The following is a 27,498-nucleotide window of genomic DNA, read 5'->3' on the forward strand; positions in this document are numbered from 1 at the left end:
AAAGCCAACAGCACAGGTTTGAGACCCAAGCATTGTGTGTTGGGGTGAGCTCCTGTCTGCGCCTAGCTCCTGCCCACTTAACAGTTTGGAAGCATGCAAATATGAATAGATAAATAGGTACCGTTTCAGTGGGAACATAACAGCGCTCTGTGATGTCATACTGGCGACATGACTGCAGAAACATCTTCAGCCATCGCTGGCTCAATGGCCCTTGAAACAGAGATGAGCACCGCCCCCTATAGTCATTATGACTAGCAGAGTAAAATCCACAGGGACTCCTTTCCTTTCCATAGACAGACACGAGTCAGACAGATGCCACATTAGGTGTTGCCAAGAAATAGGGCTCAAATGTATACCTAAATGTGGAAGATCCATTTACCATCAGTATTAATAACTAAAATAATTGACCTCTAAGAATTTACCTAGTTCTTTTTAAAAGTTCCACTGTCTTCCACTGGAATGTGTGGTAACTACCCTAAATCCACCACTATTCAGGATTACTGGATCAAACTGAGCTTCACAATGTTTCAAAAGTATAAGCCATTGTTTCTCTATTTAAGCTTGCCTCTCGTTCTTCTAAAGTTCTAATCCTGCTACTATTTGCTGCTGCTACTATGCAGACCTAAACAGATGTATCTGAAATCCATTCCAATGAAAGCGGGATTGAACCAACGCCTACAAGATTGTGTTATAAAAATGCTAAATTCTGTAGAAAACTATCACAGCAAACAGACTTTTCCCCCCCTCTCCAAGTCAGCACCATGCCAGAAAGAAACTACGAAAAGGGGCTCAGAAATCTGTTCGTATGTCTCTCTGTCCATCAGCCAAATCTCTGAAAATCGAACAGAAGGAAGCCAAATGTGGCATGACAGAAAAAGCCAGCAAAAAAAACTGGAGTTTGAAAATAGACTGAACCTGGCCAGGGGGTAAGAGAGAAAACATTCCAGAAAAAACATGATGGATGAGAGAGATAGTTGGGCAGAAATCCAGAATTTGCTAAGCTCCTCTCTCTTGTCCCAGATTATTTATTTATTTCTATTCCTGCCATACCACAGTTTACAGTCATTTCAAGCAACCAAAACATTTATATAAAATGTCCATGGCAGGAACTAAAATATGTAAAATTTTAAAACCTCAAAACTGTAAACATTACCAAAACAATCAAACAGGGTATCCTTTTACTCATCACCCCCCCCAAAAAAAATGTAAAAGGCATAAATTTATAAAGCAGAACGAAAGTATAAACAGAGACATTCAAAAAGTAGGAGCACTTTTTCTGTGTGTGCTGAAACATTCTTCTTGGGTTAAAAAAATTAAATCTTTATTTGGGAAAGTCCAAATTCCTTAAATTTAGATGCAAGAAAGCATCTCTAATGTGCTCTGTTCCATTAAAGGAAATCTGGAGCTGCTTTGAACTACTTCAGTCAGAAGAAAGTGACAAACTGAGTGAGAAAGGAAGTGGTGGAGAAATATCATAGTCTAACAACTGGAGGCATGTCTTGTGGGAAGAAATAAAAGTATTTTTGAGGAGAAAAAGATATCAAATTGGCAGCATCTTCTCCGACAATCCCCCAATCATATGACCCAGAATGGCACATGCTTCCACATCCAAATAAATAGACCAGTATTGGCAGTGGTGGGTTTCAAAAATTGTTCGAACCTACTCTGTGGGTGTGGCCTCCTTTGTGGGAGTGGCTTGCCGCCCATGTGACCAGATGGGAGTGGCTTGCCGCCCATGTGACCGGATATGAAGATGCCAACGACACTTGTCAGAACCACCTTAAATTACCCCACACCCAGCACTGGCAGGCATAAGAATATGATGTAAACTTGTTTTTTAAAAGGCATCTTTGGTTCGCGTTAAAACAACTTCAACACCCGCAATGTTCTGATTGCACCACAAACGCAGTAGTCATCCTTACCTTTCACAGAGGCACTGAGTTTTATAAATAGGAGCATGATAGTGTAGAATAATCATATCCAAGGACCAGTGGTGGGTTTCAAAAAAGTTTGGAACCTCTTCTGTAGGTGTGGCCTGCTTTCTGGGTCCACTGGTGGAACCTCTTCTAACCCGTTCGGTAGATTTGACAAACCGGTTCTACCGAATAGGTGCGAACTGGTAGGAACCCACCTCTGAGTATTGGTGAACCTTTTCAGCACCGCATGCGCACCGGGCGGCTGCTCTTCTAAGTTTCCGGTGCTCTCATGCACGTGAAAGCTAGCGGGTCAGCGCGCTGGAAGCCGGAAGAGCAACAGGCGACAGCTCGCGTGCTCATAGAGATGGCTCTGTGTGACACTTCCAGCACGCGGGCCATAGACTTGCCATCATGGAAATAGACAAGGGTAGTGAGAGGTAACACGAGGGGCAGCAGAAACACAAATATACACAAATACAGAAGTGACCGAGAAGAATTGAGAGTTCTCCTTCCATAAGTCATGCTTCCTAGGTTTTTCACCTCATTTTATACTCTTACCATGTTCTTTGTACAAAAATTAGAAACGTAGGCCATGAACCAAGTTCTCTCTCAAAAATCCTTGCAACTAAATCTGCTGGCACTGAAAACTGCTCCAAACTCCAGAGAAAGGCAGCACCGGACTTCAATTCCCCAAAATCCCAATGTTAGTTTAGAAAGACACAAGTTTCTAGCCTTTATGGTTAAGAAGATATACTTAACAATGAAAGCAATGCATACATATACATACATACATACATACATACATACATACATACACACACACACATACATACATACATACATACATACATCAGTTTTAAAGGGGTATGTTTTTTCTTTGGCATAGAATCAGAAGCCTTTGCCTTGTATCCATAGCATGGAGTATGAACTGCTTGGAGAGTACACAGTGCATTGCTTGGAACACCTTATTCACGTTCTTTCCATTATCTCAAAAATACCGAAGCTATGGAGAATTATTTCACCATCTCATGTTTATAAACTTCAGACACTATTTGGAAGCTCCTGGTTAAAACAAAGGCCATGTCTGCGAAAGGGAAAGACCAAGCTTAAGTCCACTACTAAGTGATGTTATTCACACAACACAAAAAACTCTATAATCCCTTGTCCCAATCAGCTTCATCCACTAGCAAATCCACCAGCATTTTTTGCATTCTCTTCCCAGCTGCTACAAAAAACAAAACAGTTGAGAGGTTGCCAGCTTTTTCCTGTTTTCTGGCTTGGTTATTTTTTTCTCTCAAGTTGAGGATTTTTTTTTTTAAATTCATGACTATGAGTGATGTCCCCATAAGTTCCTTACCTCAGATGATCGACTTAACTGCGGCAAGAAATCATGCACACACACTTGAAAAATACTAATATTACATAAGTGAAAATTGTAATCAGTGTTCCTAGACAAACTCCCATTTGTGTGGTATCTCTGTAAAATGCTATTTTAATCTTAAAGAGATTAAATCGGGATCAGGGATGTCGAACCTTGGCCATTTTTTAAGACCTGTGGGCTTCAACTCCAGAATTCTTCAGCCAGCATTGCTAGCCAGGGAAAATTTGGGAGTTGAAATCCACAGGTCTTAAATTGACTTAAGGTTGGACACCCCTGATCTAGATGATGCAGCTGATTTGCAAGAATTATTTTACTTTAAACAAGCCCTGCCTGTCTCGTGTTAAATCTAAGCTCCTGGCATTAAAATCGTCAATTAAACAAAATGTTCTGCTCATATGATATGCCAAACATTTCCAAAGTTTTCTCCTAGGCCAAAATTCTATTTTATGGTGCCTTTAATGTCTCAGTAATATTTTCAAGGTACCCCTAAGCCAAAACTGAATTATCTCAAGCTATTAGTTGCAGTGTTCCGCAGGCGTTGCACATCACTGTTTTACTCAAAAAATTAAAATATCCCATAGCTGTGGCCCTTTAGGGTATTGCAACACAATTTGAGAACCACAGTGCTGCATACGTGTATCACACATGTTCTACAAATACAGTATGTACCCTGTTTCCCTGAAAATAAGACCTCCCCTAAAATATTTACCTGCATGCGCAGATGGTCCCCACTATTTCCTGGCAGGGGGGAAGGGGGCAACATGGCCCTGCCATCCACATGGAACAGCCTTGCAGAGGCCACTATCACAAATCCTAGCTACTATACCGCTTCTCTTAGTGGCAGCTGCAAAATGAGTGGCAGGCCCAGAGACACTAGGGCTGGAAAGAGTGTGCCAGAAACAGAGATAGAACTTCCAGCCCTCTCTGGATCAGCTGATCCATGGGCCACAGGCCGAGGTTAAGGGGCCTCCTGCACCTCAAAAATAATAAGACCTCCCTGAAAATAAGGCCAAGCGCCTATTTTGGGGGTGACAAGAAAATAAGACCCTGTCTTATTTTCGGGGAAACATGGTATTTCTACTGAGAGATACAATCAGCTGTCCAGATATTCACCTGTCTATTCCCATACTTACCTAGATCACTTACTTCAAATAATACACTGTATTTTAGATATATGTTTAAAAAACATGAAAGTGAAAATCTCCCCCCCCCCCCCCCCGATATTGAATTTATAGTTTTGGCATTGCATTGCTTTTAATTAATAGAGCAAGGATACAGCCTAAATGGTTGGAACGCCTGTCTTTGGAAGAACAAAATTATGTTATATAGAAAAAGTCAAATGTCTCCTTGGTCTTATGTGAGGTATTTCTTGCTTATCTCTGCTTCGGTTCCTCAAAGGTGAACAGCTACAGTTTTATACTGAATTCCCAACTGTCTAAAAGATGCAAGTAAAATGAGATATAAGTTTAGGGAGGTTCAATGTTATTTATTTATTTATTCATTCATTTTTTCATTTATTCATTCATTCAATTTCTACAGTAGGGCACCTCAGCCAATAACTCTGGGCAGCTTTCAACTATATAATTGTATATATTACAGTTAAAATACTAAAAACATTTGAAAAAGAATAATAATACTGAAAACATCCAGATTAAGAACAAGATACTTGGCCAGTTAGCAATGTAGCCTGGATATGGAGTCCTTAGCACCCCAGGCATGGGGACATAGCCAGGTTTTTAGAGCCTTATGAAAATCTAACAGACTAACAGATCACCTCCCGCAGTGAATCGTGTAAATGTTAAATTGCAGAAAAGAGTACCCTGAGGCAACTACAAAGGGCCCATTGTCTGGACCTCTCTCCCTCTGTCAACACTGATTGGAACTGGCCTGGAGAAAGGAGGAGACCCAACACAATAGAGTTACCAGCCTAGCTGGAGCAAGAGCGGGTGCACCACTATCTCTTCAAGAGCCAGTACAAACAGCCCTCTCAAGGAGTTAACTATTGCCCAGACCTATTTACACATTCCCTCTGCGAGGCCTTAATTAGCCAGGAGAGGCATGGATCTAACACACAACTGGCCATAGTAGCAGCTGAGAGAGCCCCGTCTTTTTCTTCAGGTTCCACAGGCTCAAATGCTTCCCAGATCACTTGCAAGACATAGCCGCCACCACCTCCATTGACTCGGATATAAGGTAGGTGTTGTGGCCCAGCAGGAGCCATCGGAGCTGCCGATGGACTCCGATAGCGAGGAACCCTATGAGTCTGCTATGAAAGATGTGGAGGACCCGGGGCAGGGTTCAGACTCAGAGCAGGGACCAGAGAGGCTGGTTGGCCACCAAGAGGCACCTGAGGCATGGAGCAGTGGGGAAGATCAAAGGGAGTTTGTCCCTGACGCCAGGCAATGGAGGGGGGAGAAACGAAGGCAGCAGTTACGGAGACAGACTCATAAGAGATAATCCAGCCCAAGTGGTTGTGGCTTGGCCCCTCCCAAGAGAGTATATAAGAGACTTTGGGAGGAGTCCTTTTGCAGGACACAACCGTTCATAATAATCTGGAGAACTCCTTGTCTGGTCTGCCTTGTGTTCCTGTGTCTGTTGGAGTCTGGGTTGCTGCCAACTTCTTGCCAGCGAGTCGTGTCTGTGTTTTCAGCCAACGGGATTATAATTGCTGTGAATAAAGAGTGGCAAACAGCTAACCCTGTGTCTGTGTTCATTACCGGACCGGGGGGGGGGGCAGAACAGGTAGGGGTCCAACATACAGTGAATGCAACCAATTTTGTCTGCTAGGTGTTATGTTCAGCCTATTCTTCACAGCAACCCTTTAGGTGGACCTTGGTATTGCTCCCTCCAAGGGACGGAGTTGCCTGAAACACAGCTACTGAGCAACTATCAGCAGACACAATAAGGGCAGAGTAAGCTATAAGGTAGGCCTTAATAGTGGCTTTAGCTATGTCCAACTGTCTTTGCTCCTTCTCTTTTGTCAGCGACACTTTAGGCATCTCTTAGCCTATTTAGATTTCCTTAATTCCATCATATACCTCAGGGGAATGGTGGAAACCCTGGGCAGGGAGAGGCCATTCAGGAATAATCTGATCTAAAGCCACCAATGCTTTCGTATTCCATGCAGCCAAAGCTGCAATCAGACCAAATAGCAGGTTTTCCAGAATAACCATAAGTTCCCACTTGAACCCAATGGGTTCCATTAGTCCTGTTGGGCAGGCTGATCCAATAGTTATTCTAATCATAGCATTAATTCTGTAGGATTGTCTACACTAGAGTAGCTCCCATAAAACCATGTAGTTGGTGGGAAAGGGGCTTCTGGGCCTTATCATTGCAGAGAAAAGCATAAAAAAAGAATGTAAGACAATTTCTGCTCAACACTTTAAAAACACCAGATGGCATTATCAGCCTTTCTTTAAATTAGGAGATAGGGTTAATGGACCTCCACAAGCCTTCTCTTCCTGGAGATATTAAATATTCCTTATAAAACATATAGACCAAGTATATTCCAATCACACTACGTAAAGATGGGAGTCAATTTATAATCAGAAAGAGGCCTTTAACACAAATCAGAAAACTGGAGAACGAAAAACCAAGACAGAATTGGAATGAATCATACCTCCTCTGCATAATTAGCTAGAAAATTGAGAAGATACAGTTTTTTATCCTCAACTTCTCACCCCAATTCCTTCTTTCAATAAGCATTTCTATTATCAGAAGGAACACAAATTCAGAAGATGACAAATGGTACAGGCTTCTTCTGGACATGCCTTATCATTTGACCCAGAAGCACAAAAATACAGCAGTCCGATGAACCTTCTATTTTTTTTAAATCTACAACTGAAGAAAATGCAACAATGGAATCAGAATGTCCTTCAGATCCCACTGCACCGCACCTGGGATTTACCTGTTCTTTTAATATGCCACCCAAGCAGCTAATTGAAAATGTCCTCTTAAGGATCGTACAGTGTGAAGACCAAGAACTGCTAGCAAAAGATGAAAGAAGTTGGGACTAAACTAAGTTTGACATCAGGGTGTGTCTTAAATGTTTTTAAGCTGGCTCCTGGTGTGCCTTAAATTAAGCAATAAGATGTTGTTTTTACCCTCAGAGGCGCCGAGGTTCAGCTGCAGCTGGTAAATGCCAGGTCAGTCAATAAGGCTCCCCTCATCCAAGACCATATTGACCTGGCATGCAGCACTAAGACCTGGCTGACTCTGAAGGGGAGATGTGCCTAGGGGTTTAGGGTTTGGCACAAGCCAAGACTCCAGGGCAGGGGATTTGGGGATGGTGAATTACCTCCCTTCGACCCATCAGATCGCACAGATTAGGCCTCCTCCGAATTCCATCCGCCAGTCAGTGCCGACTGGCGACTACGCGGAGGAGAGCCTTCTCAGTAGCAGCTCCGACCCTTTGGAACGATCTCCCCGTGGAGATTCGTACCCTCACCACCGTCCAGACCTTCCGCACAGCCCTTAAGATCTGGCTATCCCGTCAGGCCTGGGGATAAGATCCTAATCTGCCCCACCCGAATGTTGAATGAATGTTGTGTTTTACTGTTTTATTTTATTTTATTCACATATTTTATGTTTTGTCTTGCACTCCTTCCCACGAATTGTAAGCCGCCCTGAGTCCCCTCAGGGAAAAGGGCGGCCTATAAATGATAAATAAATGAAATGAATCTCTTTTGGCCTTCAAGGGATTTGCTCTCCACGTTTCTGGCTGTTCCTGAAGCTGGGCTCACATAATCAGGTGGGAGTGTTGTTGCTGTACCAGCCTCCCTGCTGCATAGCAGCCTCCCTGATTGAGCTGCTGGTGGTAGAGGAATGGTGGTAGGGGAGTTCCTCGAGGTGGTTCCACCACAAATGCGCGAACGACAAAAGCGCGCCTGACAAAACCGCAGTGACAAAACCACGCCGACAAAACCGCGCCAACAAATGAGCGCTGAAGCACGCCAACAGCGCGCCGACAGAAGCGCGCTGTAACCCTAACCCTAACCTTAACTTAAATCGCGCTTCTGTCGGCGCGCTTTTGTCGGCGCGCTGTTGTCAGCGTGCTTTTGACATCGCAGTTTTAGTGCCGCAGTTTTGTCGGCGCAATTTGTCGTTCAGGCATTTGTCGGGTCACGCCTCGAGGCTTATGGTCCTGAAGACTTTAATCTGCCATCCCTGGGCTTGGCCTCAGAAGCCGTTCAGTTCAATGACTACCATGGCAGATCATCTCGGGCTCGACTCAGGACAGTACCATGGCCACATGCCGGACATTATTTTCTTGTCAGAGCAATGGCAACGTGACTGGTGGACCAGTCAGTTTCCCCCTTGTCATGGTCAGATCACGGCCTGCTGTCCTTCAGATTCTCTCATGCCATTCCCTTCCACAAGGAGGCTGGACCCAAACAAGCAACCTGCCCCTGGCAACTGATGGACCTGAATGAGTTCCAGAGGTATATTGTGGGGGGAGCTGAGGTGGCGCAGTGGTTAAATGCAGCACTGCGGGCTACTTCAGCTGACTGCAGTTCTGCAGTTCGGCTGTTCAAATCTCATCGGCTCAGGGTTGACTCAGCCTTCCATCCTTCCGAGGTGGGTAAAATGAGGACCCGGATTGTTGTTGGGGGCAATATGCTGACTCTGTAAACCGCTTAGAGAGGGCTGAAAGCCCTATAAAATGGTATATAAGTCTAACTGCTATGCTATTGCTATTTGTTGCAGTCCTGCCGAACATCTGGTAACATTCTGGAATCAAAAGGTGGCTGAGGCTTTGGACAGGATCATGCTTGTGCGGCCTCTTGACCCATCGCTCTCAACCCAACAGAGGAATTGCAGATTCTGAAAAGGATTAAAAGACGCCTAGAGCACCACTGGTGGAAAACGAGAGCTGACTGTGACCAGACACAATTTAGAGCTGCTATTAAGACCTATCTTATGGCAGTTAAGAGCAGTAAGACCCTCGTTTCCCCACCCTTATTGCATCTGCAGTGTTGATCTGCGGCCGTTCAGGATCACTCAGTCCCTCCTAGGGCAGGAGGCCTGGAGGGGAGGGGGATCATCTCCAAGACCTCACAGAGACATTTGTTCCACATTTGACAGATAAAGTTGCTCAGATTTGTTCCCAGGTGGAACCCCTGCTTGGTGCTGGTTCATGTGAGATGCTGGGGGAAAGTCTTGCCTGTTTATCTGGGAACAGTGATCCTGTTGGACCTGACGAAGTGGACTAGGTGCTTGATGCTGTCAGCGCAACCACCTATCAATTATATCCTCGTCTGTCCTAGTTGGTGAAAGCCTCCAAGATAACTGCCAGGTAAGTTCGAGCACTGATAAATTCCTCACTGCAGGAAGGGACGTTCCTGGGGCCTTTTAAGGTGGTCCTGATTTGCCTCCTCCTAAAAATAATCATCTCTTGATACCACCTCTGGACAATTCTCATTCCCAAAACGTAGGTTGCTTGGCAGCTTCTGCGGGTCTTAGATAAAAAGGGTTATCTTGACCCTTTTCAGTCAGGAGAAACAGCACTGGCTGCACTTGATGATGACCTCTGGCAAGAGCGGGATGGGGTAGTATAACTATCCTCATTCTTCTTGACCTCTCAATGGTCTTGGACACCATCGACATTATCCATTTGGGAGGGCTGCAGGGTATGGGGTTGGGTGACAAAGTCTCGCACTGGTTCGGCTTCCTTCTCCAAGGCCAGTCCCAGTCAGTTTGATAGGTCGAGATCCAGCCCATGGCTGCTTCGTGGGATGCAACAGGGCTTGGTACTTTCTCCACTCCTTTTTAACATACAAGAGAAGCCACTGGGCGAGGGCAACCATTACCATGGGTTGAAGCATCATCAGTACACGGATGATAACTCAACCCTGGTGACCCAAGGGATGCTATTGCTGCCCTCTCACCGTACCTGGAGGCTGTGGGGGTCTTGATGGGGACTAAACCCTGGTGAGAGTGAATGGCTTTGGGTGCATGGAGCTTCAACATCTAGGACATTTTGACATCTTTAGTTATGGGTGGGGTTGCACTCCACCAGATAGACCCAGTGCACTATTTTTTTTGGGGGGGGGGTTCTCCTGGACTTGCGACTCCTGCTCAAAGAGCAGTTGGCAGTTGTGGCTAGGAGAGGCTCTGCCTGCACATCTCTGTGTTGTGCCAAAGTTGCAACCTTTCCTAGATCAGGAATCCTCCACTCAAGTCATTCAAGCTCTGGTCAGCTCATGCCTAGACTATTGCAATATGCTCTATATGGGGCTACCCTTGAAGAGTATTCAGAAGCTACAACTGGTGCAGAATTCTGCGGTGTGGGAATTTTTGCGGCTCTTAGGGTACCCGCGTTATACCCGTTACATGAACTGCATCGGCTGCTGGCTGGTTTCTGGATACAATTCAAGTTTGATTTGATTTGATTTGTCTTGTATGCCGCCCACTCCCGAAGGGCGGCTCACAATAGACAAGGCAAAGGGGGGAAACTAGACAAAGACAACACTTTAAAAACAAAACCACAACATTCACAATTTCCATGGGGCTGGATATTTCACAGCCCACTCGGCCAGCTGGAGCAGCCAGGACTTGGTGGCTTTGCAGAAGGCCGGGAGGGTAGCGAGGGTCCGGATCTCAACAGGGAGATCATTCCAGAGGGCCGGAGCTGCAACAGAGAAGGCTCTCCCCCGGGGAGACGCCAGCCGACATTGGCTGGCAGATGGAATCCGGAGGAGACCTAACCTGTGAGATCTAATCGGTCTGAGGGAGGTAATCGGCAGGAGGCGGTCTCTCAGGTACCCAGGTCCGATGCCATGTAGGGCTTTATAGGTAGCGACCAGCACCTTGAAGCGGATTCGGAGACTAATGGGTAGCCAGTGCAGCTCGCGGAGGATAGGTGTGACGTGGGTGTACCTGGGTGCACCCACAATTGCTCGCGCGGCTGCGTTCTGGACTAACTGGAGTCTTCGAACACTCTTCAAGGGCAGCCCCAAGTTGGTTATCACCTTTAAAGCCCAGGGCACAGGTCCAGGGTATCTGAGGATCCACTTCGCTCCAATGGGTTTGACCCACCCCACTTAATGCTGGCAAAAGGGGCATGCTGAAGACCTCGTCAGTTAAGACATTTCTGCTGGCAGAGCCTTTTCTGCCGCATTTGGAACTCACACAACCAGAGGTAAGATCTGCACCCACCCTACTGACCTTCCAAAAGGACCTGAACACCTGACTCTGCCAGTTGGCAGAGAGCCCCAACAGGGGTGAACCATTCTGAAGACGGCTATCAGATTAAGAGAAGATTCGACCTCTACCCATGTACTTCACACTTCCCTCCTCCCCATATTTTAATTGTAATTTTTACTGTTGTTATATGCTGTTTTTATCATTTTAATGTTTACTGGTTTTTAATGTTTGTAAGCCGCCTGGAGTTGCAATCTAGATGAGATGGGCAGCACGCAAATCTAATAAATAAATAATTTCACAACAAGGCCAGCACAAGTAATTGCATTGAGGCTTGGGAAACCACTCCAGAAACACAAGTTAAGTATCTTGCCAGCACATTTTACTTGAAATAGGTGAAGAATCTTTTTCACTCATTTCCTCATTCCACAAACTTCCAATTTAGAACACTGTCCTTTTGTGGGCGATGGAAAATTAGTCCAGACGAATTCTCCACTGGAAAGTAATTCTATTAGGAGATTCTCAGGGCTATCAAGATGCTTCACTTGTTCAACTCCAGTGCTGTTCAGTGGGATGTCTCAAAAGAACAGGATGGACTTCTGGTATCAATCCCGTCAAGTATCAGTAATACTTCCACCATTATCCCAGCTTGAAACGTGACAATTCAGTACAGATCCTCGGCTGGAAGTAGTATACTTAGATCTCTGCATCCAAAGTGTAGATCTGTATCAGTTCCAAGACTATCTGGTCCATAACAGGTTTGGAAAGATCTTCACTGAACACCTAAAAGGTAAATTAAATTTAAAAGTTTTAGCAAAGCAGGAAAAAAAAAACGTCCTGGCAGGATCAAGTAGGGAAAATACTCTTCCAGAATATAAAGTACCCTGTAGCCAATTGGGATGTATATTTTTTGCATACTTTCCCTCACCAAGAGAGGTTTGAAGAATGCATTCAGCCTGACCACATTTGTCAAAAGGAGATAAGATATGGGTGTAAATACATCACATAAAATGATGCTAATCATTAATCTCATTCCGTTAACAACTGCAATCCTGTTTCCAATTTCCCCGTTGAGCATCACAGCATTGGCTTTTATTCTTATTCTGCAAGGAAGCTCCAATGCCTGCAACAGAAGATGGGTCTACAAAGCTAAAGCATCTATGCAAATGCATTTTGTTTGCTTTTTCAATATTATGATTTCCAGACTTTCTCCATGTTTTACCATTTAGCCTTCATCATCATCATCTCTATCTGTGAGATTTCACAGTTTTGATAGGGGCAAACCTAAATCTAAGCAAGGATGCAGCCTAATTGTCTCAATTAAAGCAGATCTGTGATTGATTCTCTCATCTTTTTGCAAACAAATGGATTAGGGCCACTGAACTGGGTGAAGATTAGCTTTCCTGCCCAAGGTTATTTATGTAGCTGAAATTGCTCTGCATATGATGTAGATGTCATTCGCTCGGTAGAGTACATGTATGTTTTAATTCAGTTCAAAGGAAGCATGGCCGCATTAGTCACTTAAAAACAAAAACAGGTAACCCCGCTATGGATACCTCAACTCATTTCACAACTCGAAAATTTATTATTAACAGCATGCTCAACTATGAGTATGTGAGATATTGCACATGCGTGCCCCCCCCCACCTGCGCGAGTGACCCCACCTGCGCATGTGTGAGCGACTATCCCACTGCACATGTGCAAGCGACCCCATGGAGGGGGGATTTTCACCCTCCTCAGTTTCCAGAGGCTTTCCTGAAGCCTGGGGAGGGCAAAAACGGACTCCCTCAGCCCTCCAGAAGGCCAAAAATCAGCTGGCCAGGGCGCGCATGGACGCCAGAGCTGAAGCCTGCCAAGGGCTGCCGTGCGGGCAAATATGGTTCCGTGTGCCACCTGTGGCACACATGCCACAGGTTCGCCGTCCTGTCTAGGTTATGTCTTATTGAATTGTGGGTGTTTACTTATATAATTTATAATTCACATACTTCAACAACCCTGGTTGGCTGACATAAGGTTAAAACTTCCAAAACGTTATGAGAAATAACAACCTCACCTTCAGCCAACATCGCCTGCCTCAAATGCTCAACCGAAAAAGCAGATTTTCAGTGTTTTCCTGAAATATCTAGAACTGGGGAAAGACCACCAAGAAACCCCAGTTCCATCCAAGAACCTGTCTCCTCCGCCTCCCAAGGAGCAGGGACAAGAGCGTCCCCTGCAAACTGATCGAATAGGACAGACAGATTCTCTCTGCGATCTGAGCCCAAGCCACAGAGTGGCTTCATAGGTTAAGTCGAGCTTCTTGAAAGTCCTCAAAAATCATACCGGCAACCATTGAAGTACCTACAATTACAGATTTAACTCTGCTATAGAAGCTCTCACTTGCCAACATGTGGGCTGCCACAATCTGCATCAACTAGTCTGCAAAGACAGCTCCAAATAGAGAGAAGTTCCAGTAATCCGATGTTGACATAATGAGGGCATGAGTAACAGATGCTAAGGTTTCACTTTAAAAGGGGGATAGGCACCTTAACCGGCAAAACATTCAGAGCTGGGCAAAGGCTCTTCCTAACCTTCTAGGAGAAACCATGAATCCAGGAGAACTCCCACGTTGAGCCTACCTCTCCAGAGGGAACGCAACACTATCCAAAGGCAGTGAATGCTTATCAGTGATGGGTTTCAAAAATTGTTCGAACCTACTCTGTGGGTGTGGCCTCCTTTGTGGGAGTGGCTTGCCGCCCATGTGACCGGATATGAAGATGCCGCCGACACTTGTCAGAACCACCTTAACTTACCTCACACACAGCACTGGCCTGCATAAGAATATGATGTAAACTTGTTTTTTAAAAGGCATCTTTGGTTTGCGTTAAAACAACTTCAACACACGCAATGTTCTGATTGCACCACAAACGCAGTAGTCATCCTTACCTTTCACAGAGGCACTGAGTTTTATAAATATGAGCATGATAGTGTAGAATAATCATATCCAAGGACCAGTGGTGGGTTTCAATTTTTTTTGGAACCTCTTCTGTAGGTGTGGCCTGCTTTCCGGGTCCACTGGTGGAACCTCTTCTAACCGGTTCGGTAGATTTGACGAACCGGTTCTACCGAATAGGTGCGGACTGGTAGGAACCCACCTCTGATGCTTATGTACAAATAGCAATTCTGTCTTGCTAGGATTCATACCCAAAGCCCTCATTAGCTTCACATTTCAAAGAACGACCAAAACTTGTAAGAAAGCTATCTACCACAAATACTGACAAAATCCTGCATAAGAATCCGTTCAACACTAGCCCCACAATGAGATCTAGAAGCTCGATAAGGTTGCTGGACAGCAATCTTAGGATTCTGCTGTCTAGGAAGGCAGCAGAATCCCTAGCTTGTTACTGGAACAGAATTTCAGAAGACACAATCAACCCACGTGCAGTGGGATATCTAGGAACAGCTAACTAATCCTAAGTCCTAAAACGTTTGAAACCCTGGATAATTCTCGAATGGGAAGGAGGGAAGGAAGGAGAGAAGGAGAGAAGAAAGGAGGGAAGGAAGGAGGGAATGTAGGAGAGAAGGAAGGGGGGAAGGAAGGAGGAAAGGAAGGGGGAAAGAAAGGTGAGAAGGAGAAAAGAAAGGAGGGAAGGAAGGAGGGAAGGAGAGAAGGAGAAAAGGAAGGAGGGAGGGAAGGGGGAAGGAGGGAGGGAAGGAAGGAGGGAAGGAAGGAGAGAAGAATGGAGGGAAGGAAGGAGGGAAGGAAGGAAGAAGAAGTAGGATTGTTGTAAGATAAGATGGATTTATGGGATGGTAACAAAGCAATTTCAAGTATATTGTCAACTGTAGGGGAGAAAAATTGTTACAAATACATATTATTAATAACAGTTATGAGATCATATAATTGTGAATGTATATACGAAAAATTTATAATTAAAAAATTAAAAAAAATTTTAAAAAAATTCTCGAATGGGTCTGGTCTCCATTCTCAGCTAACCATGTCACAATTATACACATTAAGTGCAACCTAGGGTTTGTTCATGGGGATGCGGTGGCTCACTGGCTAAGACGCTGAGCTTGTTGATCAGAAAGGTCGGCAGTTTGACTCCCTAGTGCCATGTAACAGAGCGAGCTCCCGTTACTTGTCCCGGCTTTTGACAACCTAGCAGTTTGAAAGCATGTACAAATGCAAGTAGAAAAATAGGAACCACCTTTAGTGGGAAGGTAACAGTGTTCAGTGTGCCTTCGGCATTTACTCATGCTGGCCACATAACCACGGAGACGTTCTTTGGACAGCACTGGCTCTCCGGCTTAGAAACGGACATGTGCCCCCTAGAGTCTGGAACGACTAGCATGCCTGTACGAGGGGAACCTTCACCTTTAGGGTTTCTGTAAGCCAATCTGTTTAAAACCACCTACAGCTCAACAGGACATAACAACACAGCCTGAATGCACAGACCAGGATTGAGGATTTTGTATCTTTCTCTTGTGTGTGTGTGTGTGTGTGCTTTTTCTAAACCTGAATAATGCTGGTTTGGGTTGACAGATACCAGGCAGCATCATAGGGTGTTTTTTTTTTTAAACTGTGATCGGATTTAAAAAATATGTAAGGTAAGGATTGTATGTAGTAAACAAATTAGGGACCAGAGCCAAATGCATATAAAAAGGTTATATAATATATTGATAGAAACAGATTCTGAAACAGAGTTAGTTAAAGACTGTATGATAAAATGGGCACAAAATTTTGAAGAACCAATAATGATGGAAACATGGGAAAAGATATGGGTAAGAAACATAAAATTTACACAAGCCCAAAACTTGAGAGAGAATTTTTATAAGATGTTTTATAGATGGCATTTAGATCCTAAAAAATTAGCTTGTGTGTATCCGAACTTACAATCTAAATGCTGGAGATGTGATTATGCTGATGCTACGTATTCTCATATATGGTGGACTTGTAAAAAAGTCAAAGCATTTTGGATAAAAATATGGTGGATTATTCAAAATATTCTTAAAAAGAGGATAAAGTTTACTCCTCAGTTATTCTTCTTAGGTATAATTACAGATTTAGCAATTTAATAAATTTATATGCCGCCCAATCCCGTAGGACTCTGGGCGGCTTACAGAAAGATAAAAATTAAAAATAAAAATAAAGAGAGATACAATTAAAAAACAACATACCAGACATTCCGTTTAAGTGGGGCTGGACTGTGTTCAACAGCCCCAGGCCTGCCGGAACAGCCAGGTTTTAGTGGCTTTTTGGAAGGCCGAGAGGGTGGGAAGGGTTCGGATCTCTACGGGTAGATCGTTCCACAGGGCCGGAGTAGCTACAGAGAAGGCCCTCCCCCGAGGGGCCGCCAGCCGGCATTGTCCGGTCGACGGTACCCAGAGAAGGCCCAACTCGGAGATTGTACAGTTATAGAGACTAATTTGATTCTAAATTTAACAATGGCAGCAAGATTGTTGGTGGCCCAGTACTGGAAGAAGGAAGAATTGCCTACTATTCAAGAATGGACGTTAAAAGTAACAAACTTAGCAGAGATGGCTAAAATATCAGCATACCTCAAGGACCATTCAGATGAGAAGTACAAGTTGGAATGGAGAAGATGGATTGATTATATTCAAAATAAATATGGGACTGAGAAATTTCAGTTAGCTTATGAATGAATGAACAGGGAATGTTATAATTTATCTAAAGTTAGCTTTACATAAGGGGAGTTAAAGTACAAGCGAACGTACGATGCTAAAGTTAGTTAGTTTATTTTAGTATATGATTGATAAATGTTTATACCCTTTATTTGCTCTGGGAGGTTGTGGGGGGGGGAATGGGAGGGGATGTGGGATTGGGCAGCAGGGAGGGAAGGGGAAAGGTATACAATTGTAAAACTTATTAAAACTTTTCAATAAACAAATAAAAAAAAGGATTGTATGTAGTTTAACATTTGCTTTGGTTTTTGGTATAGTGCTTCAATTTTTTTTTCCTAATATGGAGACCGCCTGAGAGACCGCCTCCTGCTATTTACCTCCCAACGACCCATAAGATCGCACAGGTTGGGCCTCTTCCGGGTGCCGTCGACCGGACAATGCCGGCTGGCGGCTCCCCGTGGGAGGGCCTTCTCACCGGACTCGTGGAACGAGCTACCTTTCTGAGATCTGGACCCTCACCACTCTCCCGGCCTTCCGTAAAGCGACCAAGACCTGGCTGTTCCGGCAGGCCTGGGGCTGTTGATTATTTCCAGCCCCACCACTTGATGGAATGGATGTTGCATTGTTTTTTAATTCTGTATTTTTAAATATTTTTAAATGCTTTATTTTTTATTTGTTGTGAGCCGCCCAGAGTCTCTAGGGAGTGGGCGGCATACAAGTCCTGTTAGTTAATTAATTAATTAATTAATTAATTAATTAATTAATTAATTAAGGCTGATTCTGTAGGCTGATTAAAGAAACAGCTGGGAGATCAGTGGGAGGTTTTCCACTTCTGGTGCAGGTCAGGGGTTCCACCACAAAACCGCGCTCGACTAAACCGCGCCCGACTAAACCGTGTCGCTGACGTCATCTACAGGGCGACAACAGCGCGGAGACAGAAGCATGCTGTAAACCCTAAACCTAAAATTAACACCTAAACCTAAACCTAACCCCCCTAAACCTAATCCTAACCCTTAACCTAACCCTAAACCTAACCCTAAACCTAATCCTAACCCTTAACCTAACCCTAAACCTAACCCTAAACCTAATCCTAACCCTTAACCTAACCCTAAACCTAACCCTAAACCTAATCCTAAACCTAACCCTAACCCTTAACCTAACCCTAAACCTAACCCTTAACCTAATCCTAACCCTTAACCCTTAACCTAACGCTAAACCTAATCCTAACCCTTAACCTAACCCTAAACCTAACTCTAACCCTTAACCTAACCCTAAACCTAACCCTAAACCTAACCCTAAACCTAACCCTTACCTTAAGTTGAATCGGCTTGCTTTCACAGCGCTATTTAAAGCACCCTTCTTTCTCCGCGCTGGCTGTTGTCGCCCTGTTGATGACGTCAGCGACACGGTTTAATCGGGCGCGGTTTAGTCGAGCGCGGTTTTGATGGGTCACGCAGGTCAGTTGATAGCAGTGACTTAATCTCTAAGAAACTGTGCACTACCCACACTTCAGTCTCAAGTGCAGAGGCTGTGAAGCAAGGATGCTAAATAAATAAGCAAGCAACCGTATAAACAAAACCCCACGCAGACCAGCTCTAAAACCTGGAGCCAAGGACAACAGAACGCCTTTTGAGCTGTTCACTTCTCACCCTGCCTCCCTTACCTGCCACCAGGGTCGCTCTGCTTCAGCATCAGCAGGTACTTCCACTCCGTAACACTGCAGAGCAAGGTAGAGGACTGCCACAGCAATATGCTGTGGAGGGTGCTGGAGGCACAGAGGTCCATGGTAACTGTCCCGCAACAGAGCCCAAGCTGCCGCCGCCACCGGGGTGCGTTCCCAGCTATGCCGATTCATCCAGTGCTTCAGGGACAGTAAATAATGGAGAAGGTACTGCATAAAGAAAAGGACATCTTTTAGGGGTAACTGAAAACATTGTGACCCGACAAAAGGGCGAACAACAAAACCGCGCCCGACTAAACCGCGTCGCTGACGTCAACAGGGCGACAACAGCCAGCGCGGAGAAAGAAGGGCGCTTTACAATAGCGCGTCGAAAGAAAGCCCATTTAACTTAAGGTAAGGGTTAGGTTTAGGGTTAGGTTTAGGGTTAGCTTTAGGGTTAGGGTTAAGTTTAGATTTAGGGTTAGGTTAAGGGTTAGGTTTAGGGTTAGGTTTAGGGTTAGGTTAAGGGTTAGGTTTAGGGTTACTTTTACAGCGCGCTTCTGTCCCCGCGCTGTTGTCACCCTGTTGATGATGTCAGCAATGCGGTTTTGTCGGGCGCGGTTTTGTCATTCGCCCTTTTCCCGGTGAACCAAAAACATGGAGGTGGAGAAGGGGAAAAAAACTTGGTATCAACTTTCCCTGTAACAGGACTGTCCATTCAGTGCCTAAAGGCAGAGAAGTAAATATTTAACCCCCCCCCAATGTACTTCATGCACCCCATTTCTCTCTTATGTCCCTGCAACGTAGCCTAGACCTTATGGGGGTGCTGGAAGGAGACACGGAAGCAGAGCCCACGAAGCATGAGCAGCTCACACTGGACAACGCTGTCTCTCAGCTCCCAGAAATGTGTGTCCAGCTCCAGGGGGTCACTCCGAGGATGCAAGTACCTGAAAGGAGTAGAGAAAAACGCCAATCCTGAGCCGGTGAGATTTGAACCGCCGAGCTGCAGAACTAGCAGTCAGCTGAACTGGCTGCAGTACTGCACCCTAACCACTGCGCCACCTCGGCTCTTATGATTACAAACATAATCATTTGGTTCAGATCCTACTTCATCTCCAGGAGGAACATATAGTATACACAGCAATCCTCTCCTCATACTTTATCCTTCTGAGAACAGTTAGGTAAAACAATGGACTCAAAGCTCCCCAATATTATTACGACTGAGGTTTGAAGCTGGCCCTGCGATGTAGAACTTTTGCCCAATTCTGCTTTCTTCATCTAGAATAAAGGTAAGAAAATTTAACTGGGAGGAGGGGTTGGGCAGATTAAAAAGCTAAGCTTCAGATTCTTCATAGAATTTCAAGGGTTTTTTTTCCCAGAACTATTATTATTTGTAAGTTCAGTTGGGCTTATGCCCCCATCCTACTTCATGAAGATAATCTTGGCTGTCCAAACTTAACTTTTTTTTTTAACAGAAGTCTGAGCTCTCTGCAGGTTTAGGAGATTCTGCCAAATCCCACTAAGTTCTATATTAAAATTTAGGTTTACCTAATGACTATAATGTGCACTGGTATATCTTACAGCTTGGAACAGGTTACAGAATTCACATTACAAGATGTAGAAAAGACATTTGGCTTACATGATATTCACAGTTTATATCTCCAGGGCTCAGAGGCAATGAATAACAATTGTTCAGGAGAACTCAAAAGCACAAAAGTGTAATTTTCCTGTTCTATTTATGGACTTCCTGAGAAAACCTGACCAAAATAAGAATGGATGAGGTCTTTTCCTAATCCACAAGGTCTTTTGGGGTTCCTGAATCTTACAAAGAAGTCTTGTGTATTAAGATGACTTAACACAGTTGGAACTAAAGAATCAGATAAGGGATAACGTGCATTATAATTTAAAGCTAGTGGACCTATGATCTAAGCCAATCTTCTTCCATTTGCTATTCTTCCAAGTATGTGGGGGATGCTATAGCCAGAATTCCTAACTAGTATGACCAAATACTAGGAATTCCAAATTTTGAAAAACGCCAGGTCCACCTGGTTACCCATCCCTTGATTCAATGGCTACTTTTACTGTAGTAGAGGTCCTCTTTGCAATGGGAAATGCCAAGCTGCAGGAAACTGGCTTTGCTGATTCTAAGCAGCTACTTCTCATACATCCAGCCTGCCCTTCCTAACTACATATCCTGATCCCCATGCTTATTACCTGTGGCTCACATTGATGATGTCTCTTATCCGCAAATGCTGTTCTTCTACCTTCCCAGCCAGATACAGTGCAGCCATAGCTACCAAGTAAGGGTCATATGGCTCCAGAGGCACCTCCATAAAAAATCGGTGATAAATGGTGCACGCTGTTGCAATAGGGACAGAGCGCAGGCTTAACTTCACACCTGTTAGCAGAAAAGATTAACAGATTAACAGAGTTGGAAGGGAACTTGTAGGTCATCTAATCCAAGCAGGAGACCCAACACTATTTTTGACAGATGGCAGTCCACTCTCTTTCCTTGAAAGCTTCCAGTGATGAAGCTCCCACAACTTCTGAAGGCAACTTCTGTTCCATTGGTTCTGTTTCCATCCATTATTCCACGTCTGACCTTCAAGTGCTTTGGAAAATAGCTTGACCCCCTCCTCTCTGTGGCAGCCCCTCAAATATTGGAAGATGCTATTATGTCTCCCCTGGTCCTTCTCTTCACTAGACTAGCCATGCTTGGGTCCTGCAACCGTTCATTGTACGTTTTAGCATCCAGTCCCCTAATCATCTTGATTGCCCTTCTCTGCACACTTTCTAGAGCAGGGGTAGTCAACCTTTTTATACCTACCACCCACTTTTGTATCTGTTAGGAGTAAAATTTTCTAACCGCCCACCGGTTCCACAGTAATGGTGATTTATAAAGTAGGGAAGTAACTTTACTCTATAAAATTTATAAAGCAGAGTTACACCAAACCCCTACCGCCCACCAAGAAAGCTGGAACGCCCACTAGTGGGCGGTAGGGACCAGGTTGACTACCATGGTTCTAGAGTCTCAACATCTATTTAAAGTGTGGTCACTAACACTGGATGCATTACTCTAGGTGTGGTCTTACCGAGGCTTTATAGAGTGGTATTAGTACCTACTTTATCTTGACAGTATCTCCCTATTAATGCAACTTAGAATTACATTGGCTTTTTGGCTGCTGCCGCACACTGTTGGCTCATATTTAATTGGTTGTCCATTAAGACTCCAAGATCCCTCTCACAGGTATTGCTATTAAGCCTGGTTTCACCCAGTCTATATGCATATTTTTGGTTTTCCTACAGGCTTACAGGAGATTCAGCAAGGAATTTCATGAAAGAATAAGGAAGAATGAATCGAGACACAACTTCTTGACTCAGAAATGACCAGGATCCACAAACGGCAGTAGATATAAGATTGTTTTGCTATTGGAGAGATACAGGTTGATAGATGGAAGAGTATAATTCAAAATTAGCTACACTTAGTTAAATTCAGTGATAATAGGTATAGTTAAATAAAAATTGATAATGATAGTAATGTATACAATGTTGAGCTGTTATGATAAGTAATAATTGGATATGAGAAGGGAAGGTTAGAAATATTTTTGGACTATATATAAAGATTATTAATAACAATAATAAAAAAGAACAAAATTAGACACAGTTATGTTTTAACTAATAGGGGGGAAATGTTATGAAATAGGATATAGTTAAATAAAGAAAGGATCATGATAATAAATTATATACATGGAAGATTAGAAAATTTTGGTATTAAATATTATGGATGTTTAGCTAAAACAGGATATGAGGATTTAATGTTAATGGAGGATTTTATAAATAAGTAAATGAAATGCCAGCATGTGGTTATGGATTAAATCTTGGTATATTTTAGGATGAAGGACATTTAAATAACTATAGTCAAATAAAAGTGGAGGTATGATGATGGTAATATAATAAATATTTGAGTTAAGATATTTGAATTAATATGAATTATATTTGATGACGGTGGAAGAGATGCACAAAAGCCTTTGGTAACCAGCTGATACACTTTCTACAGTATGTAAAGAAGGAGGATTTGTATGTTGGTTTTGAAGTCTATAAGTCTACTGCTAGTCTACTGCTATTGAAAATAAAAAAAATCTTTACTGTTGTAATATGGTTCCTTGTGTAGGTGTGTGTCCTCCATGGCCTAGGTCACACTAGGGCCTGCAGGGTCACGCTGAATCACACAGGAGACAACTGGCTCCGAGAAAGCCATAACATCCTGATAGTGAATAACATAACATTCTGAGATGTGCCCTACCAATGACGCCCAGGATTTGACCATATATAGAGAGAACTTTCCTGAAGCAGTAGATTAGAAATTGTACTGTTACAGGCTGACTACAAGCAGAGAATGTAAGGTAAAGCCCAGTGGTGAAATTCATTTTTTTTTTTACTACCAGTTCTATGAGCATGGCATGGTGGATGTGGCAGGGGAAGGATACTACAAAATCCCCATTCCCTCCCCACTCCTGGGGGGGAAGGATATTGCAAAATCTCCATCCCCACCTCACTCTGGGGCCAGCCAGAGGTGATATTTGCCGGTTCTCCGAACGACTCAAAATTTCTGCTACCTTTTCTCCAGCACCTGTCAGAACCTGCTGAATTTCATCCCTGGTAAAGCCCACCAGGAAGTTCATCTACACAAAATTAATGGAAGTTGAAATTAATAGAAATTGACAAGATCTGTCCTACTTGCAGAGTTCTTGTTGTAAAGCTGTTTAGGAATGCGAGATTTGAGGCCTAGTGGAATTGAAACAACACTGCCAAACAACACAGCTAAGATTCTAGGAAAATGGGAGTTGTAATGGTTCAAAATCCAAGTATTTTTATCCAGTTCCTCCATCAGAAATAAACCAGTTCCCACTTTCTAGAATTCTCACTAATAAATGCAAACACATTGGAAATGTCTGCACGTGTCTACTCAAGTATCAGACATGACTAAAGCTAAATAAGAAATAGGGTAAGTCATATCTATTTCATATTACTTCATGAAGGCTACCAATAGCAATAGCAGTTAGACTTATATACCGCTTCATATGGCTTTCAGCCCTCTTTAAGCCGTTTACAGAGTCAGCATATTGCCCCCAACAACAATCCGGGTCCTCATTTCACCCACCTCGGAAGGATGGAAGGCTGAGTCAACCTTGAGCCGGTGAGATTTGAACCGCTGAACTGCAGATAACAGTCAGCTGAAGTGGCCTGCAGTACTGCACCCTAACCACTGTGCCATCTCGGCTCTCCATCAATCTAACATCTTGTATTGTCTTTGACTTTAGGCCTATCCAGTTAAGTCCCTCTAACTCCAAGTGCCTCACAGATTGGCACTTTCTCCCAATACAGCAAATCCTTTTTCATAGGAATTGGACTAACCAAGGAAGGGAGATATTTTAATCAGCAGTAGCAACTCTTAGCTCACCTGCTTCCATGATGAACCTGCAGACTTTGAAGTGAATTCTGACATTTGCAGACAGCTGGCTGGTTTCATGCAGCCTAGTGGGATTCATGGATGTTGGTTAGTGACAGAGGATCTGAGCATAAGCAAGAGAAACAGTCAGTCAATTTAGCAAACGCTCTTTACAAAACTTATATTCTTCTCTCTACAAACAAAACTCTCCTCACAAGTTGCTATTAACCACATTCTACTTCGTTTCACTTTTTAACTGAAACTCAAGCATCAGCTACCCATGTTTTTCTACTCCAGGGTGAAGATAATCTAGGAAGAGTTACATTTTCTCAGTAAATTGAAGGACACTTGTAGAAGAAAGATAATAGCTTTCATCTTCTTATACAACCAACTAGAAATATGGGGTAGGAGCACTATAGAACTCCTAGGAGGAAGGACTGTAGCAGTAGCCTTCGCAACCCTATTGATCCTGTGGAATATTAAAACTTAAATACTGCCTCTGAAAACTTGCTAATATTCTTCTGAATCTACATTTAAGGGAAAGGGTGAATAGTACAGCAATATGTTTTACACAGAGATCTTTGGCAGAAGTGGACCAAAAAGTAAGGCTGCGGAGCTTCAGTCTGGGGATAGCAGACAATGGCTGAATTGATGCAGTCTGATGTTATCATATAATTAATTGAATCGTGTATTTAAAGGCCACTGCAACTGTGCCATTAGTTCTGCACGCAAAAATAGCAGTGTTAATTTTTAAGGGGATAGGTCCTCAACAGTAACATTTTGAGAGAGATGAAGAGGAGGGAAGAGACAAAAAAAAATCACTTAATAACTGTTTCATGGGTAGAAAATGTAAATACATCAAATGAGCACTATAACACTATAGGCATTATGCACCATTAATGAGTACAAGTTCCTCTTCTAACAGGGTGTGTGTGTGTGTGCGCGCGCGCATCTATCTATCTATCTATCTATCTATCTATCTATCTATCTATCTATCTATCTATCTACCTACCTACCTACCTACCTACCTACCTACCTACCTACCTACCTATCTATCTTATAAAATCAAAGATAATTGTGTTTTCATTATTTACAAAATCCTGAGAATGAATCGTCATCAATCTATAACCGTGTTTCTCAACGTTGGCAACTTGAAGATGTCCGGACTTCAACTCCCAGAATTCCCCAGCCAGCAAAAGCTGGCTGGGGAATTCTGGGAGTTGAAGTCCGGACATCTTCAAGTTGCCAACGTTGAGAAACACTGATCTATAACTAGATTATGCCTAGTTATAACAGACCCTATGGAAGTGTTCTTCAATCTGGGGTCCTCCACCTGCCATTGAAATGAGCTACCTTGATTCTTAAGACAAAATGAACAAAGAGTCAGTTTGGCCAGGACACATCAGCGTCGCCATTCCCAACATCTGAACGGCATCCTAAGGGGCAACGAGACCCCCAACCCACCCCCAACCTCTTGGGCACCAGGGACCGGAGCGGGCGTGGTTTTGCGTGCTGCCTGCATCCCACGAAGGGGGCTTCGCTTGTTTGCGCCGACCGGTTGCTGGGGAGATCCTCATCCTAGGGTGACCCGCCCACCCCTATCTTTCCAGACCCGGAGGGTCTATTCAGGACCGGCCAGAAGTCGAAACTTTCGCGCCGTCATGAATTTGATTCCCCCTGCAGGAGATGGTTGCATTGGATCTCACCTAGTACGCTCGGCCACTAGGATGGCGGACGGTTCGCGCCCCGGGAAAGCCCCCGGGCACTTGCAGAGAAGAGAGCACAAGTAGGCGCCGTCGAACCCCTTCTTGCTCAGTCTCTGTCCCGGTGGTCTCCTCGTACCCGGTTCACAGCCACTCCCGGGACCACCCTCGGGCATGTCTCCCCCCGGCTCTCTGTCCTTTAACTCGGCTGGAGAGAACCAGAGCGGGTTCGGTAGTCGCGTTGGGCTTCGTCCTCCGGCTTCCCCCCCCCCCACCGAAACGCCCGGGACGAGGCGCAAAGAGGAGCCTCCCACCCCGCCGCCGAAAGCAGCAGCGGCGGCCGATGCGCCCACGTGCACCAAGTCACGTGAGAGAGAGAGAGAGGGGGGAAGGGCGGGGCCTGCCGAGGGCGCGCGCTCCAGCCTTTGCGCGGAGGGTTGCGTTTCGGCGGGCCCTCTCTCGCGCGCGCGCGTGCGCAGTGCCTCACGGAGTAATCGATCAATGGAAGAGAACGCGCTGGGCCTTTTTGTTTTCCGGTTTTGTTTCGTTTTTCTTTTTCCTTTTCGCATCCTACGCAACGGGAGTAGTATTGTGAATAGCGTTGTGAAAACATTTCGTAACAAACAGCACTAATGTTAAAAACTGGCCGCTGAGCCAAAAAAAAAAAAAAAAAAAACCATTCCTTGGCTGCTGTGTGTAAAACTATTGTGCGCACAGAGCGTTACAACTCTCTCTCACACACACCCCCAATAACTAACCTTAAGACTGTGTGGGAAGTTATCATCCAGCCCTCTCCCAGAAAAATTAAATATCCTAGGAAATATTGAAAAGGCAGAATATTTCTCTGGATGTGAAAAGAAAGAAACATGTTTCAAAAGACAGAATAGCTGCCTGTAGCTTTCTGCTCATCCCCAGCTAATGGGCCATTAAGATGGCCAGGCTAGCCCACTTTACATAATAAAGACTTCTCCTCATTGCAGCTGTAGGGGGAAGGGATATTACTCAACTGACCACATGGCAACTGAGAACTGGTCACAGCCTAGAGAGTAGCCCCCTGCATGGCCCCATGGGAGTCTGACAACCAATCAGAATACATTTCTTACACAGGAACAGGAAACAGAGAGGTGGGACTAAACGGTATAAAAAGCCTAGCAAGCCCCTCCCTCAGCCCTTCTCTTCTTCTCCACCAACATTGAAGCATGTGATCACCTTTTCTGGTCAGGGCTCAACCCATGTGGCCCTGTCCAACAATAAACCACCTTTCCAAGCAGCCTCCATGTCTCCAGTGTCTTCTTCCCCACTTGGAGCTGAACCCAGAAGGACATTTCTTTCAACAACTGTTTACTGTCGACCTCACCCTATTCCTCAGAGGTCCGTAAAGGGGTCGTGCATAAGCGCACTAACATCCCTGTCCTATTGTCCCCGTTTTTCGAACCCATTTCCTGTGTTCGCGTCCATGTGTTGGAAGAAATGTCCTTCTGGGTTCGGCTGCAAGTGGGGAAAAAGACACTGGAGACACGGAGGCTGCTTGGAAAGATGGTTTATTGGTGCTAATGGTTCTAATCCTGTCTTGCGTTTTGTTAATTCCTCTGCCCTAAAATACTTCCCATGGAGCTGGGATT

General features: G+C 44.3%; 1 protein-coding gene across 2 annotated transcripts; it reads right to left on the reverse strand.

The window, feature by feature from the left end:
• Window positions 1–11,804: 11,804 nt before the first annotated feature.
• Window positions 11,805–26,238, reverse strand: CCNQ (cyclin Q). Of its 2 annotated transcripts, none has more exons than XM_032211795.1 (6): window positions 25,880–26,238; window positions 24,186–24,297; window positions 20,939–21,122; window positions 19,539–19,671; window positions 18,728–18,955; window positions 11,805–12,222 (listed from the first exon to the last, which is right to left on the reverse strand). In XM_032211795.1, exons 2-6 carry the CDS (start codon window positions 24,271–24,273, stop codon window positions 12,136–12,138), a joined length of 720 nt encoding a protein of 239 aa, XP_032067686.1. In that variant the 5' UTR covers window positions 24,274–24,297; window positions 25,880–26,238; the 3' UTR covers window positions 11,805–12,135. The 2 variants fall into 2 exon arrangements, with proteins under 2 accessions (XP_032067686.1, XP_032067687.1); XM_032211796.1 differs by lacking the exon at window positions 11,805–12,222 and adding an exon at window positions 18,447–18,592.
• Between the last annotated feature and the right edge of the window lie 1,260 nt (window positions 26,239–27,498).

Source organism: Thamnophis elegans, chromosome 2 (assembly GCF_009769535.1).
Source record: "Thamnophis elegans isolate rThaEle1 chromosome 2, rThaEle1.pri, whole genome shotgun sequence".
NCBI lineage: Eukaryota > Metazoa > Chordata > Lepidosauria > Squamata > Colubridae > Thamnophis > Thamnophis elegans.